General features: G+C 39.0%; 1 protein-coding gene across 3 annotated transcripts in view; it reads right to left on the reverse strand.

The window, feature by feature from the left end:
• WDR27 (WD repeat domain 27) overlaps nucleotides 1-16,123 on the reverse strand; it is a 397,567-nt gene that overhangs the window by 266,973 nt on the left and 114,471 nt on the right. For all 3 annotated transcript variants that reach the window (XM_058289718.2, XM_058289717.2, XM_058289719.2), the window contains one exon: nucleotides 3,793-3,890. In XM_058289718.2, the coding sequence (XP_058145701.1) occupies nucleotides 3,793-3,890 (98 nt within the window). The remainder of the gene's footprint in view (nucleotides 1-3,792; nucleotides 3,891-16,123) is intronic.

Genomic DNA, 16,123 nt, shown 5'->3' on the forward strand with positions numbered 1-16,123 from the left:
AACGCTGAGCCAGGAGAAGAACAGAGGAATAGAGATGGCTCCTTAGACATGGCAGAAACTGCAGGGAGAGAGACTGAGCCATACAGCTGATAGTCTACAGCTGACCTTGTGGAGAGAGGTAAAGTCTAGAGAGCCTCATAGTCTATAGCTGACCTTGTGGAGAAAACAGAGGAGATGAGCCCAGAGGAATCCAGGAAGCCTGAACCCTCACAGACATCAGCAGCCATCTTGCTCCAACATGTGAAAATAGACTTGGGTGAGGGAAGTAACTTATGCATTATGGCCTGGTATCTGTAAGCTCCTACCCCAAACAAAACCCTTTACAAAAGCCAACCAATGTCTGGTATTTTGTATCAGCACCCCTTTAGCTGACTAATATACTTTGCATGCAGTTTCAGGGGGTCCAAACCATCCAAAAATAGACCTTCCCAAAGACCCTCCTAGATAACTACATTTCCAGTCTTGACTACACTGAAATGGCTGAGTGGATCTATGTTCAGCCACACCTTCTTTAGCAAACGGTTGTTCAGTTAAACTCTTGTATGGAGCCCTGTCCTCTGGAGACTCACTTCCTGAAAGCTCAGGGAGGTGATGGATAGAGCCACTTCTGGCTCTAGTCTCAGAACACACCATCTGGATAGGCTCATAATTTTCCAAAACATTGAGTTCTGGTTTCTTTGAGTTCAGCTTGTCAGCTTATCCTTTTCCTCTCACATTTTAATGTGAGCTACAAGGAAGAGCTGAAATGGCACAAAGGAAATTATGTTTGGTGCCCCATCATTTTACCTAATCATAAGTTCCCCTTTTGAGTGACCAGCCCAGTTTGACTTGCCCTAGGTGCAACTGCCAACTAGCAACGCATGCATCTGGTTTGGATGAAAAGAGCTGCCTTTAGCTTCCCAGAAGATCCCTTGCTGCTTCTTTTCCAAATCATGCCTTGCCAACTTCTACCCTCTTGCACTCCACATTTTGCTAACAAGGCCTCTATCTCCCAATGGCTTGGATGATGAGAGCTGCCCTCAGCTTCTACAAATGGCCTTGCAGCTATTGCTTTTCAAACACACAGTTGGAAACTTCCAATCCCCAGTATCTACAGGAAAGCCCTACCCCTTCCCTATGCTCTACCCCCACCCTTCCATGGACACTCACAGGAGCCTAGTTTAGGTCAGCCCTGGGACCCTTGGCTGCCATCATTCTCCCAACTCCCTCTCCAGTGCTGTTGATCTAACAAAACTGTTCTTTCACACATTTTCAGCTAGCAGGCCATCTGAGTTTGCACCTCATTACCTGAAGAATCTCTACTTGACACCCAAAAGAGAAGCCAGGCTGCACCATCCACCAGAGCTTAGCAATCTCCTCAGCCAAACAGTCATCATCTCTTAAAAGTTCCACTTTCAATCCGACATCAGGACACAATTTTGCCAAGTTCTCTGCCACTTTATATCAAGGATCACCTTTTTTCCAATTTCTAATAATACCTTCATCTTTTCCTTCCAAGTCTTCATCAGAAGTATCTTTAACGTCCATACTTCTACTGATAGTCTCTTCAAAGCATTAAAGGTTTTTTTCTATCAAGTATATCTCAATTCTTCTAGCCTCTACCCATTACCCAACTCCATAGCCATTTCCGCATTGTTAGGTATTTTTCATAACAGCACCCCACTCGTGGTACAGAAAACTATTTTAATTTCCCTGCAGCTAAAACAAATTCAGACAATGGATTTGCTTAAACAATGGGAATTTATTGGCTCACAGTTTTGAGGCTAGGAAAATCCCCAAATTGAGGCGCCAGCAAAGTGATGCTTTCTCCCCAAAGACGGGTATTTTGGGGCTGACTGCCGGTGCTCTTTGGTCCTTGACCTTTCCATCACATGGTGACATCTTCTCCTTTCTCTTCCAGCTTCCAGTGACTTCTGGCTTCTGGCTGTTACCCATGGCTTTTTTTTTTTTTTAATGTTACATTCAAAAAAATATCAGGTCCGCATATACTCCCCACCCCCCTTACCCCACTCCTTTCATATCAACAACCTCTTTCATCATCATAGGACATTCATTGCATTTGGTGAACACATTTTGGAGCACTGCTGCACCACATGGATAGTGGTTTCCACTGTAGTTTACACTCTCCCCCAGTCCACCCAGTGGGCCATGGCAGGACATACAATGTCCAGCGTCTGTCCCTGCAGTACCACTCAGGACAAATTCCAAGTCCTGAAAATGCCCCCATCTCATATCTCTTCTTCCCTCTCTCTACCCACCCATGGCTTTTTAAAAAATGTTTATCTGTGTCCAATTTCCTTTGCCTATAAGGACTTCAGTCATACTGGGATAAGGCTCACCCTCTTCAGCTGGGGCACAACTTAACTAGTAACATCGTCAAGGTCCTAATTACAAACGGGTTCACATCCACAGAACCAGGGGCTGGGAAATGAACCTGCTTTTGTGGGGGACCTGATTCAACCCCCAAAACTCTCTTTAATTGTGCATTAAGTAACAATCACTGTAAAATGGATGCCATTAGTCAATGAGAAGACAAGGACTCAATGTTATATAAACCATCTCAACTGATTCTCACAACACTGCAAAGCAGGTGTGAGTCTCTTCATTCTGAAAAGGAAACTGAGGTATAAAGAAATTAAAATTTACTTAAGGTTACAAATGACAGAGCCAAAATGAAAACCCATGTCTCATTCAAAAACCTCAGAGTTTTTTCTGATAACTCACTGATAACAATACAGCCATTTTCCCTAAGAGAAAACTTCTTAGCTAGGATAATTCATAGATCCGTGAACTTGGAAAATCACAGATATTTTTAAATCACATTACACATGACAGTTGTTACAGACACCTTGAAATATCATATGTGCTCATCACTAATTAAAAAAATGATAGCTTTCAAATCTGCATTTAAACTTTGATATTGCATTTATTAATAAAGTAGCTAACATATTACAAATTCTTAAATATGAAGAAAAGTTTATTTCAATATAATTGCTTTCCTTTGTAGTCCTACATATTTCATTTTATGCATTTAAAACCCTTCTGAAAAGGTGAGCAAAGGTGTTCATTGCCAAAAGGTTAATTGGACAAAAAACAAAACAAACCAAAAAACCAAAGGTTAAGAATCCTTGCCCTAAAAGATCTGTAAATATTTTTCTGATAAAAATAAGATGTTTTCTAACTTTTATCAAATGTGACTTAAAAGTTCCCCAAAGAATCTAAGATGTACATAAGATGAAATGAGAAATAATTACTTTTACTATATCTAAAAGAAGTGCCCTCAGGAGAGAGAGCTGTGATCAAACAAGGTAGCAAAACTAAATTTCAAAGAAAAAGGTCTTGTCGGCTCTGTTCAAACAGGAGGATGTTCTCAGCCTAATGACTGGCATTTAATATAGACAGGAACATACTAAGGAAATGAATCACATGTAGACATCTTGGATTACAATAATTAGAGTTCAAGAACAATTGATTACCCCCTTATGCACCTGACACCCAAGCAGCCATAGATGTCATTTTTTTCTCCTATGTCACTAAGGGGCAGGAGGAATGGCCAGCACCAACTGTCCTCCCATCACAGCTTCATAAATTATCTGTTTATAAATCCATCGTCCATTAGACTGGCCAATGTAATTAACCACAACCTTATTATAATTAGAGAGGGAAGTCAAATTGAGTTTGTAAATACCTAAAACTAATTACTTCAGAAAGTTTAATAGAAATAGCTTCCTAGATGGTTTCTCTAGCTTCACCCTCTCAACTGCAATGATGTGAGACAGGACCAGGCCTTACCTCAGAGTTCTCAAATCCCATAGTTTTATCCCATCACCAATGGCTGTGGTTATGAAAAGATTATAAGCCTCAGATTGTTGGGCTGTAAATGGTGATCCCTACAATTATAGAAGAGAAAATTAAGATGTATTTTTAAAGGTGGAGAAAATAAGCATTCTACAAATAATATCTTATAATAACAGAATCTAAAGAAGGAAATTAACACAATTTTTTTTTACTTACAACATAATTTCGGAAGTGAATTCAGAAAACTTCCATATAAAGTAATTAATAAGGATATATTTCAACTTTCAAGACTATTGGTAAATCTAAGAAAAAACATTTCTGTATGTTTTCCCAATATGTAATGGTCACTGAAATTTAAAAAACTGTAAAATGGCAAAAGATCAAGAGACCAAGATATTATTATACGAAAATTTATTTTAAAGTATAGATCATGAGAAATATTCAATAAATTAGCTGAAGGGCATCCTTTAATAAGGTACTTCAAATGTAAAGATCAGTAGTTATTAATCCACAAATCATAAAATTATAAAATATATAGAGCAGACTCTGTGATGAAGATATCAGGTGAAGACTAGAGCAGTCTCAGAGATTTTATATGTCACATAAGATGCTGATCATGTTAAGATCCTGATTCTGATTTAATAATCAGGGCATTCTGCCCTGTCTCACCTCTCCCCACACTTCTGTCTAAAGAAATGTAGCAACTTAAAATGTCTCCCTGAATTGAATTGCACTCCATGTACAGAACCATTTCTCTTAAAACATTACTTAAATATATTGTGTTCCATAAATATTTCTATCTTCCTTCTATGTTAAGAATATGCAAAATATTAGCACAAACTTAATGAAGTGTATACATAAGCATTTATTTAAAATATACACACACTGAAAGTGATTCTTCATTAACAAACAGGAAACAAAGGACTATATAAGTTCAATGTTAACAATAAACTAACATATATTGAGTCTGAACTCTGTGCCAGAATTCTAAAAAATTTACATTTAATCCCCGTAAGAAACTAGTTTTTAATCCATTCATAGGTGAAAACCCAAAGGAATTTGTTCATTGTCATACAGCTACTAAGCTCAATATATTAATAGCTGAGTGTTTCACAAACCAGACCCAGGTTAGCACAGCTTGATGATTCACGATGTAAAAATAATTTAACACACTGCAAACATTTAGAGATCATCTATTAAATAGTGGATACTATGTGAAGCACTGAATATAAAAAATAAAACAGATCTTTCACTGGAATAATTCATAATTTAACGGAAAGGCAGTAAAACAGATGATCGCATAGTATAATACCTTATAACAGTTGTTCGTTTATTGATACTGAAGAATAAAAACTCAACAGAGGGAAGCAGATGTGGCTCAACAGATAGAGAATCTGCCTACCATTTAGGAGGTCCAAGGGTTGGATACCCAGGGCTTCCTGGCTCATGTGGTGAGCTGGCCCATGCACAGTGCTGCTGTGTGCAAGGAGTGCTGGCCCATGCAGGAATGCCCCCCGTGTAAGGGTGCCCCCCATGCAAAGAGTGGTCCCTGCACAAGGAGAGCCACCCCAGCACAAAACCACAGCCTGCCCAAGAGTGGTGCACATGGGGAGCTGACACAGCAAGATGACGCAACAAAAAGAGACACAGATCCCCACTGCCACCTGATGAGAATACCAGAGGACACAGAAGAATACACAGCAAATGGACACAGAGAACAGACAACGGAGGGGTGGGATTAAAAAAAACAACAACAACAAAACAGAAACAATGTATAAGAGCCAAATATTTCAAGGGAAAAATTTTTTTTTTATTTTGACCATTCCAATAGAGGATAAAGAAAGAGAAAGAAGCAAAGGAAACCTGTGATAAGTAGAAAATGCAGAATTTTTTTAAATGTAGAAGTGAAAGCACAATATAAGATCAAATGTATGAGTAATCATAATTATTGTAAACAGACTAAACTCAACAGGTAAAAGAAAGAGTACAGATTCAGGTTGGATTTCAGGAGATAACAGTAAACACATTAAAAATTAATATTTAAAGGAAAGCATGGAGAAAAACATCACATACTAATTGAAAGAAGGAAGATTGTGTACAAGTACTAAAAAAAACATAAGACAAACAAAAGTCTAATTAGGAATAGTTTCTAAAAAATGATAAAAACAACACCACACAAAAATGTAAGAAGTTAAAATTTACATATACCTAATTACATGAGCTTCAGATACATAAAGCAAATTAATAGAAGAGCATTATAAGGAGAAATTGACAAGATTATAATCATAGTAGGAGATTTTAACACATTTTTCTCACCAATTTAAAAAAAATCAAGCATACAAAAATTTAGGAAGATTTAAATAATTTGAACAATGTGAATATAATTGAAAAGGTTGAGTCAATGGACACCTATGTAACTATGTACCTGATAGTTAGCAAAAATACATTCTTCTCATACACATACGTACTATCTATAAACACAAACCAAGAATCCAAGCTTCTTAATAAATAAAAAATTTCAACTGATGCCAATAAAATTAATATTATATAGTACATGTGCTCTGAATACAATGCCATAAATTAGAAATTAGTAACAATATTTTAGTGACAAAATAATTAGCAAAATTGGGAAGTGGACATGGCTCAACTGACAGAGCACCCATCTACCATATGGGAGGTCCAGGGTTCAAACCCAGGACCTCCTGTCCCGTGTGGTGAGCTGGCCCATGCACAGCACTGCCGCGCCCAAGGAGTGCCATGCCATGCAACGCAGGGATGTCCTCTGCATAAGGGAGCCCCACACACAAGAAGCATGCTCTGCAAGGAGAGCCACCACACGTGAAAAAAGCACAGCCCACCCAGGAGTGGCGCCACACACACAGAGAGCTGATGCAGCAAGATGATGCAATAAAAAGTGACACATTTTCCTGGTGCCACTGACAAGAATACAAGCAGACACAGAAGAACACACAGTGAATGGACACAGAGAGCAGACAATGGGGGGGGAGGGGAGAGAAATAAATAAATCTTTAAAAAAATTGAACTCACACATGTGCAAACTCACATGTGGAAATCTAAAACACACATCTAAATAAATCCTGAGATGAAAAATAAAATCATAATGAAAATTAGAAAATATTTAGTGTAGAATGAAAGTCAAAATATTACATATTGAGACTGGCAAAGTACAATTAAAGAAATATTTGAAGGAAAATTTATAGGCTTAAATACATTAGATGTTCATCAAAATGCAAACATACAGTGTGGCATTAGAATCAAGTAGCTCATGGATATGTACATTTAAACACCATTATATAAAATAGTGTAACAAACCATTATATAAAATAGTGTAACAAACTAAGTACAATATTTTGTTTTTGAATGTATACATGGAAAAAAGTTTACTAACTTCATTAATAGTTACCAAAAAAAGAATGAGAGAGCAGGATTGAGGGTAGAGCTTTATTTATATAAGTAACATTTTATTTCTTAAAAAAAAAAAAAAGTAGTAAGGAGTAAACTACCAATGTAGGTAATGAGTCTTTCTGAAAATCTAACCTTGATAAGATTGTTTCACTAAAAAAAAACTGTTTATACTTTTACTCGTTTTTTAGTTTTCCAATTCAAATCAGCTGCCCAATATTAAATATTTACATCAAAAAGACAAATACTTTATTCTGAGACGGAAAAAAGAGTAGTAGCCAGTCAAGTTCTAAAAATCATATAAAGAAAAAATGCCTGCTATGATTTTTTGAGATCTCAATCAGTCATAAAAGATATATATTGTTTTTTTCATTCCAAAAATAAGCCATTTAATGTTATAACATAATTTAATTTTTTTTTCAGGTTAAATGATGGGGATTTATTTGCACATGGTTTTGAGACCAGGAAAATGTCCAAATCAAGTCATCTTTAAGATACTGCTTTCTTTCCAAAGACTGACTGCTGGCGATCCTTGGCTACTCTAACCCAGGGCAAGGCAGTATCTGCTGGCCTTTCACTTCTCTTCCAGATTTTGCTGATTTCAGCTTCTTGCTTCTTTGGCTTTCTCTCTCTCTGGATTTCATTCTAATAATGAACTCCAGTAATAGGATTACAACCCATCCTGACTGAGATAAGACACACCTTAATGGCAGTTAAGCTCATCAAAAAGTCCTATTTACAATGGGTTTATACCCACAGGAATGTTTTTCTGGGGTACATACAGCTTCAAGTCATGACCTCCAAACAAACTGGAAAGATGAAGAGGTAGCAGAATCAACAATTCACTTTGAAATGAAAAGACAGAGAAAAAAATTGGGCAATATTTCCCAGTTTCCTCATTTCTCAATCTGAAACTCTAAATTCAAGAGAAGCAACCCCTAAATTACTTACTTATATTATCATTTTAAAATGTGTCCCCATTTGGAATTAAGTGCAATTTTATAAGATAAACTAGAATGAATTCTGGATCCTACTGCCTGACCTTCACGTTTACTCATGACAGTTAGTCTTTTGCAGGAACCAGTTTCTAGTTCAGTTAAAGGATTAAGGCTATTATCATAAAAAATCCAAAGTTCAGAGGAACAGCTATGATGTTGCTGCATCAAGCAACTACCGTCTCTCTCTTGCTACAATTATGACAATGCCATTTTCCCAAAGAATCCTATAACATAATTTATATGTTATAAATAGGACAACATGGCCATCAACTTTTGATATAGATATATTCTTGTCAATGCAACACAAAAATAGGTTCAGTTCTGTTTGTCCAACATAACTAAGATTACTCTAAGAGTACTTCTCAGAAGAGATGATTTTAATGTTGGTGTGCTAGGACGCTCATAAAAAAGAATTATTGATGAGCATGACTAATGTGGCTATTTTGTTTACCAAGCTGAAAAGAAGAGAAGAATGACCTATTTATATTTTACTGGAACTATGCTATTTGGGCCAACTACAGTTTGTGCTTCCCATATATTTGGATTTGCTAGGATGACAGTACCTGGGTAGCAATTCCCATATGACTATGGTTAGTTGAATACTTTGATGTACATTGTATAAATGAACAAAAATTTAAGAGACATTAAAAATATAAGCCATTAAAACATAATGTAAACTTCTGTAAACTTACACTCCTTTTAAATCATTCCATCATATACCATTCAGATATTTGTCTGCAGGAAGTAAAACCAGTTATTCCCCATTTTAAAAAAACAAACAAACCAAAGTTAATTTTTCCAAATATAACACCTCTCATCCAAGAGCATACCACAGTGACTCCCAAAACATGACAATCATCACTAACTGGACACATAGATTTGAGGTAGAATTAGGCTACTAGACAGCCACTGCACTATCTGCTACAACATGCAGAAGAAATTTTAAGCAGTTCCCTAATGCAAATACCCTTAAAACTCTTAACAAAAGATACCAATTTGAGAAGTGAGAAATTCTCCTCACATTGCCAAACCGGATGGGTCAGTATGCCATTCAAAGAATAAAATAAGGCCATGCCTATACAAAAATGTTTATACCGGCCTATCTTATTAAAAAAAAAAAAAAAATTTTTGCCTGACCATTTCCAATGAATACCACTTTTAGGGTATAGTTTACATATAGGATACTGTCTTCAGAAAGCCAATTTCAACTGCACAAATGTCAATTAGGAAGGAGATACCTCTAACATTATACCACAATTTGAAGACAGATTAAATGAGATGAGGGAAAAGAGGAAAAAGAGTATGCTCACACACATGCAACCACACACATTGGTTGTTGTTCCTGTAACTGGTCACAAGGACACCATTATGATCTATAACTTCCTTCTTCCACAACCCATTTCATCTTTTGTTTTTGTTTTAGGTTTTTTGGTTTTTGCCCTCAGCCAGGACCTCAGCTGGTTCAGGTTCTTTAGCTGGCAGCAGAGCATAAATCTCAATGGCCAGGAGTGGATGTAACTCAAGCAGTTGAGTGCCTGCTTCCCATATTCAAGGTCCCGGGATCAATCCCTGGTACCTCCTAAAAACAAACAACAAATAAACAAACAACAACAACAACTTGGAGGAAAGCAGATTTGGCTCAACTGATAGAGCGTACGCCTACCACATGTGAGGTCCAGGGTTCAAACCCTGGGCCTCCTGACCCATGTGCTGAGCAGGCCCAGGGGCGGTGCAGATGCACGCAAAGAGTGCCCTGCCACACAGGGGTATCCCCTGTGTAGGGGAGCCCCACGCACAAGAAGTGCGCCCCGGGTGAAAACAGCACAGCCTGCCCAGGAGTGGCGCTGCACACATGAAGAGCTGACGCAGCAAGATGATGCAACAAAACGCAACACAGATTCCAGGTGCCGCTGACAGGCATACAGGTGGACACAGAAGAACACGCAGCGAATGGACACAGAGAGCAGACGACTGGGCAGGGGCAGGGAAGGGCAGAGACATTTTTTTTAAATAAAAAAAAAAAACTTGGGGAAGCCAAGGTAGCTCAGTAGTTGAGTATCAGCTTACCTCATACGAGGTACTGGGTTTAAGCCCCAGCCCAGTACCTAAAACAGAAAAGAAGGGGAAAAAAAACAATCTCAATGGCCCGTCCTTTCTTGGATGGTCTGGTCATCACCTTTTACTAGTAGACTTAGAAGCATCAAGATGTGCCCCAAAGAATTCCTTGGATCCCAGACATAGACCTCCTTGTGTCCATTGTGTAGTAGTCACTCTATTTCCCCTTGTAATTGGAATCAATCTCCGCAGCCATTAGGGTAATACATTCTTTGCCAATTGGTCCAGTGGTGTGAGAAACCTTAAAATAGCCAACTAGCAGTTGGATCTCCCAATCCAATGATACAACACTGTGTCCTCTGCTGGAAGCATTCCTCCTTTGGGAACCAAACCTCCCAACCAAGTTGCAAGTACAGGAAGCAAAATTCCTGTGGGTGGGTTATCAAGTGTGATAGCACTTACCCACTTCTAACCACTGATTGCTGGGCCTATGCAGTCTGGTAATATTCAAAGTATATGCCTCCTGTAAGATAGGACCACATTTTGCCAGGATGAATTCTTGTAACAGTTGCTGCAACTAAGTCTTCAGTATGTCATTCGACCTTTCTAACTAGCTGCTGGCTGATGGGGTATATGATAAGATCAGCTAATTCCACAGGCATGAACTTACTGCTGCACTTATTTTGCCATGCAATAAGTTCCTTGATCAGAAGCAATATTCTGTGGATAACCATATCAGTGAGTAAAACATTCCATAAGACCACAGATGGTAGGCCTGGAAGAAGCAAAACAGGGAGGATAAGAAAATCCATACCCAAATATGTGTCTATTCAAGTGAAGGAAAATCTCTGCCCCCCTCCATGTTGGATGGGGTCCAAGGCAATCAACCTGCCACCAGGCTGATGGGAAATGGTGTTGTGCCAAGGTTCATTATGGGTTTCCGCTATGGGTAGGTCAATAGCCAGGTAAGGCAAGTCCATATGTGCATATATGACCTACATTCCTGCCACTACGGCCACTTTGTACATGGACCCATTAAGCAAGACTAAGTGGCTAAGGAATGATGCTAATTAATATTCATGGAATGTGTCATTTCATTCACTGGACTGAGATTCACATGAAACACAAATTGCTTCATACTCTGTGCCCATTCTGAGCAGTCCATCTATGTATCACTTCCCCATATCCTCTGGTCAACAATCTTCCAATACCATTCCCTGTCAAGTCAAACCATTATTAACTGTCTACAAATTCATGAATACCCAGCCTTCTTGCCACCTCCCATATCAGACTAAATAAACAACCATATATACTTTCTGACCTTCAGCTAACTGTAAGGACTTCTCAGCACCTCTGTCCTTCAGACTTACTTCTGCCTGGGGCTGCCATTCTGCATAGAAGGCAGAACCATTAGTCCACTAGGCCCGTGTTGCTTCCTCCTCAGTCAACTCCTTCTGAGGACGTAAGTATGGATTGCGGGAGAGGAGGCAATGCAGCCTCAGCCTGTGTTGAAGGGCTGTGCCACCCTACCTTGTGATTTGCTTGTGCCTTCCAAACCCGCTCAAACCCAAGTTCGTATGTGCCCCTTCTACTTGCACACATTCACTCTGATAGCTTGGTGAATACCCAGGCCATGAGAGGAAGCTCAGGTTACATGGTCATTTGCTGTTCCACAGTTAGACACTCAGTTTCTAATCTGAACAACCCAGTCACTGTTTTTTTTTAGGGGAAGAAAGTTAAATTGTTAAGGGCAAAATAAGCTATGAATTTATTCTACAACCCAAAAGCCCACACTGTGATTCTCCTACGGGTACCTGTGATAATCTCCATTAAGCACCCCTATTTGCCTCATGCACATCAAGTGTCATCAGATCATCTGAGTCATGAGGCCCAAGTGGAAGAGCAGCTTGCACTGAGCCTGGACTTGATGAAGAGCCTTCTCTAACCTGGGTCCTACTCAAAATTGATGGCCTCACATGTGACTCGGTAAATGGGTCAAAGAAGCATACACAACAGCCCACCAAGCCAAGCAATGTACATTTGTTTTCGCAACAGTAGGGACTGAAAAGAGCAGAGCTGTGATTACCTGCTGCTTTTTCTGGAAAATGAGCATACAGTGTCTTTGCTGCCACTTGGCCTCCCCTACTATGGAAACCTGTTAGCCCTATTGAGGGCTCTCCGGTGGCATCAAATGCCTTACAGCAGGACTACAAGGGAAAGTCATCAGTTTTTCAAGGATGCAAGTGCTGCTAGTTAATATATTTCTCAATTCTTTAGTGAAGGGAATGTCTTCTTGTTCCACTTGAAGGATGTAGTTTGAGACTGGGTGAGCAGGCTGCATGTGATAAATCTACCCCTATATTTCTCCATCTCCCTGAGCCTTTGTATTCCTTCCTCTTCATCATGCCAAGGAAGTTCTGGCATCTAAATATCATTAAACATAAGCCATTGTTGAGCCTGAATTTCCGTCTACAAACAAGTCATACCCTTTTCAGCTGAATGAACTAAAACATGAAAACCAGAATCACTGGTAAGCGCATCAATAAATTTGGCCCAATAGAGTGTTATTTTACTTCCTCTTCGATTTAACACCCTTAGAATCTTTGTATGCATTGGCAGAAACCTGGTAATATTAGTGAAGACTTACAAAACCTTGTCATGTAAGTTCTTTCTTCCCAAGTCATACATTGGCCTCACCCCATGGAGTCAGCTGAAATATCTCCCTAGTTACAGGTCTTATAGTAACAGGGAGTGGTTGGATAGGTCGTGGCTGTGCATCTCATTATAAGACATACATACTAGGTAAGGTTGTTACAGGGCTTGGGAGCAAGGGAAAGCTGGCATCTTCAGACACAGCAGGACAAGCTACTTCCACTAACAAGTGAGGTTCGCGGAGTTAGGGTGAAGCTGCTTCTGACCAGATGTCTCCATTCCAGTTTTCAAGGTCCAAATTTTTTCTAATCAGTGCCTTAGCTTTCACATGGCAGACCTGGTGAGGCTCTGGATTCAGCTGATCTTCTAATTCTGAAACCCACACAATTAAGTGTTGAATATGAATAACACTCTAGAGCTGCCAATGGCACTCTCTCTGGTTTCTGGGAGTTTTTTTGTTTTGTTTTGTTTTTCATGTTTTGTTCTCAGGAGGTACTGGGGATTGAACTTAGGACCTCATACATGGGGAGCAGATGCTCAACCACTTGAGCTACATCCACACCCCCTTCTCTCAGGTTTTCTGACCATGGCTTGAGCTGAGAGATTGAAGACCGGGGCTTGTTACTTTCTTTCTGTAAATTCTCTAGTGCACTCTTAAGACTCCATCACACAATACAGTTCTTGCAGTCATTGTTACTACTAGATTGGGCAAGTACAGCAGCCACTTGGTCTCAAAAGGACATGTTTCAAAGACACTCCATCAGAATCTTCCTTGGGATTCTGTATGCCACCAGCACCTCAATTCCCATAAGCAAGAAGCTCAGCAGCATATTCAAGCTCAAGGGCATGACCAAACCAATCTCAAAAATCCCATCTTTACAGTCTGGTTTTATGGGTCCACTCCCAGTACCAATTTCTGTATTAGTCAGAGTCCAGTCAAGAGACAGAAGTCAGACCAGTTTTCTGAATAGGGAGGCTATACTATAGAGGTATAATACTTTATACTATAGAGGTATAAAGTATTAACTACTGACAGGGTAAAAAGAGAACACTAAGGTATCATGAAGGAAGCCACGGCAGAAAGCAACTACCACTCCTAAGGCTAAGAGAGCAAAGGAAGCAAATAAAGGGAAAATCTTAGACATTTAGAGGAGGGCGCCATGAGGCTGGAACTAAAGCCTCTAGGAGGAGGGACTGCTCACATGGTGTTGGTGTCTCTGGGTTTACAGGAAGAGCATCACGGGCCTGGGACCCAAATCTCCGGGCAGGGGTCACCAGCAGGCTGGTGCTGGTATCTGAGGGCATGGGGTAAAGGAAGCACAATGGAGCTTGTCTGACAAGTGTTGGAAACCCTGCAAAATGGGGCCGGCTGCTCCAGTGGGAAAGAACTGTTGCTGCTGGGATGAAGAAATATTGCTAGGTCTGAGAAACAGCAAAGGACAAGAAGGAGACCAGAAGGAAAAAGTTCTTCCTCCTCGAGCTTTGACGTCTCCCTCAAGTGCCCTCTATTGGCAGAGACTAATATGAAGCTAGCAGAAAAAACATAAATGAGATTTGCCGTCAGACGTCCTGTGTTACAAAGCAAAGTATAGAATGATGGGTTTGGAACTGGGATGGAATAACGTAATAACTGGAATGGGAGCCAAGTAATTTCTTAAATAAATGCAATGTATATAAACATTATATATACACACAGGTATATACACAGACACACACACAAGCCATATATGGTAACTAACTCTCCTGCTCAAAACTGTTTCAAAGGTTGCCCATTGCAGAACAAAATCCAAAATCCTTACTATGGTCTACAAAGTCCTAGTGTTCTGTTGCCTGCTACTCATCAGAGCTTCCGTAATTCCCCATCTTCCTCTCTCGGCTTCAGTTTTAGGAATCCCTTGTGCATGGCAATCACTAATCCTCTTCCTGGGACACTTCTCCAGATGTATATGTGGCTTGCCTCCCTACTTCATTTTAGTTTCTGTTCAAATGCTAGTTAATTGGAGCCTAACAGGAGCACTTGACATTGTCTAAACACATTTACTTCTGTCTTCCCCCAAAAGAATATAAACAAAGGATTTTGCTCTTTTGTTTACTCCTCTATCCCCTCTGCTTAGAAGAGTGCCAGACACACAGTAGATGCAAAAAAATCTTTTTAAATGAGTTAATTGATAGATACACATACATATATACATACATACCAACTTTAAGGCTGGAAGAGTTGAAATAATATGGACAAATTTAACAGAACGGCACTGAAGTAATGGCTCAGCCCAACAGCAAACTGTTGACTACTTCCCTACACTAAGACAATTTTATTGAGTATTTATAAAGAGAAAAGAAAACCACTTGGAAAACAAGATCTGACCCTAAGAAAAACAACTCTTCAAAGAGATGAAATTCCTGAAAACAAAATTTTGCGAAAAATTTATAATTACTTACTATTTTTATTAGAGCTTTAAAAAAGACAAAGCTTTTAAAAGGAATAACTCATCTTTCATTGTGTACTTCCTCAAATAAGTACTAAAAATCATCTGAAATATGGGAAGAGTAGTGTTTCTAGCAGCTCACTTGCTTCATATAAAAGAATTTTGGGGCAGTAGAGTTAGTTTGTACTTTGCTCAGAAATTATACACAGGTGAGAGTCCATTTGAGGAAAAAAGTGAGAGAGTTTAATACAGGTGCTAAGAAGAATGATATTAAGGACCAAGGGGAAAGGGTATCAACAATCCATGTTTAGAATAAATTATTCTTAGCACACTTAAAAGAAGTGGTCACTTATTGAGTACAGCCAAAAGCTAATAGGTGCTAAAATTTGCCTGACTTTCTCTACATCAAATGAGGATAAGTTTCCATAGGACTTGGTAAATGAGTTTAGGAATGGTATAGTCCCATGTAAAAAGAAATTGAATACATGTATAAATAAGCAAACAAACAAGGCAAAAATCTACTAGGCTATGTTAACATCAGACAGTAGAAATAAAGGCAAAAAATGCATTAATATACCACATATAATGAAGAAACATCTGTTATGAACCTTTACATGCTAAATAGTATACCAGTAAAACAAAGCAACTACTAGAAATGAAATAGGAAATGAACAAAATCACAGACAGAGTGGAAGACTTTAACCGAACTCTCTCAAGTCTGATAGATTTAGCAGATAAAAGATAAATGTCAAACTTTTGGAATTCCTTAGT

Source organism: Dasypus novemcinctus, chromosome 28 (assembly GCF_030445035.2).
Source record: "Dasypus novemcinctus isolate mDasNov1 chromosome 28, mDasNov1.1.hap2, whole genome shotgun sequence".
NCBI lineage: Eukaryota > Metazoa > Chordata > Mammalia > Cingulata > Dasypodidae > Dasypus > Dasypus novemcinctus.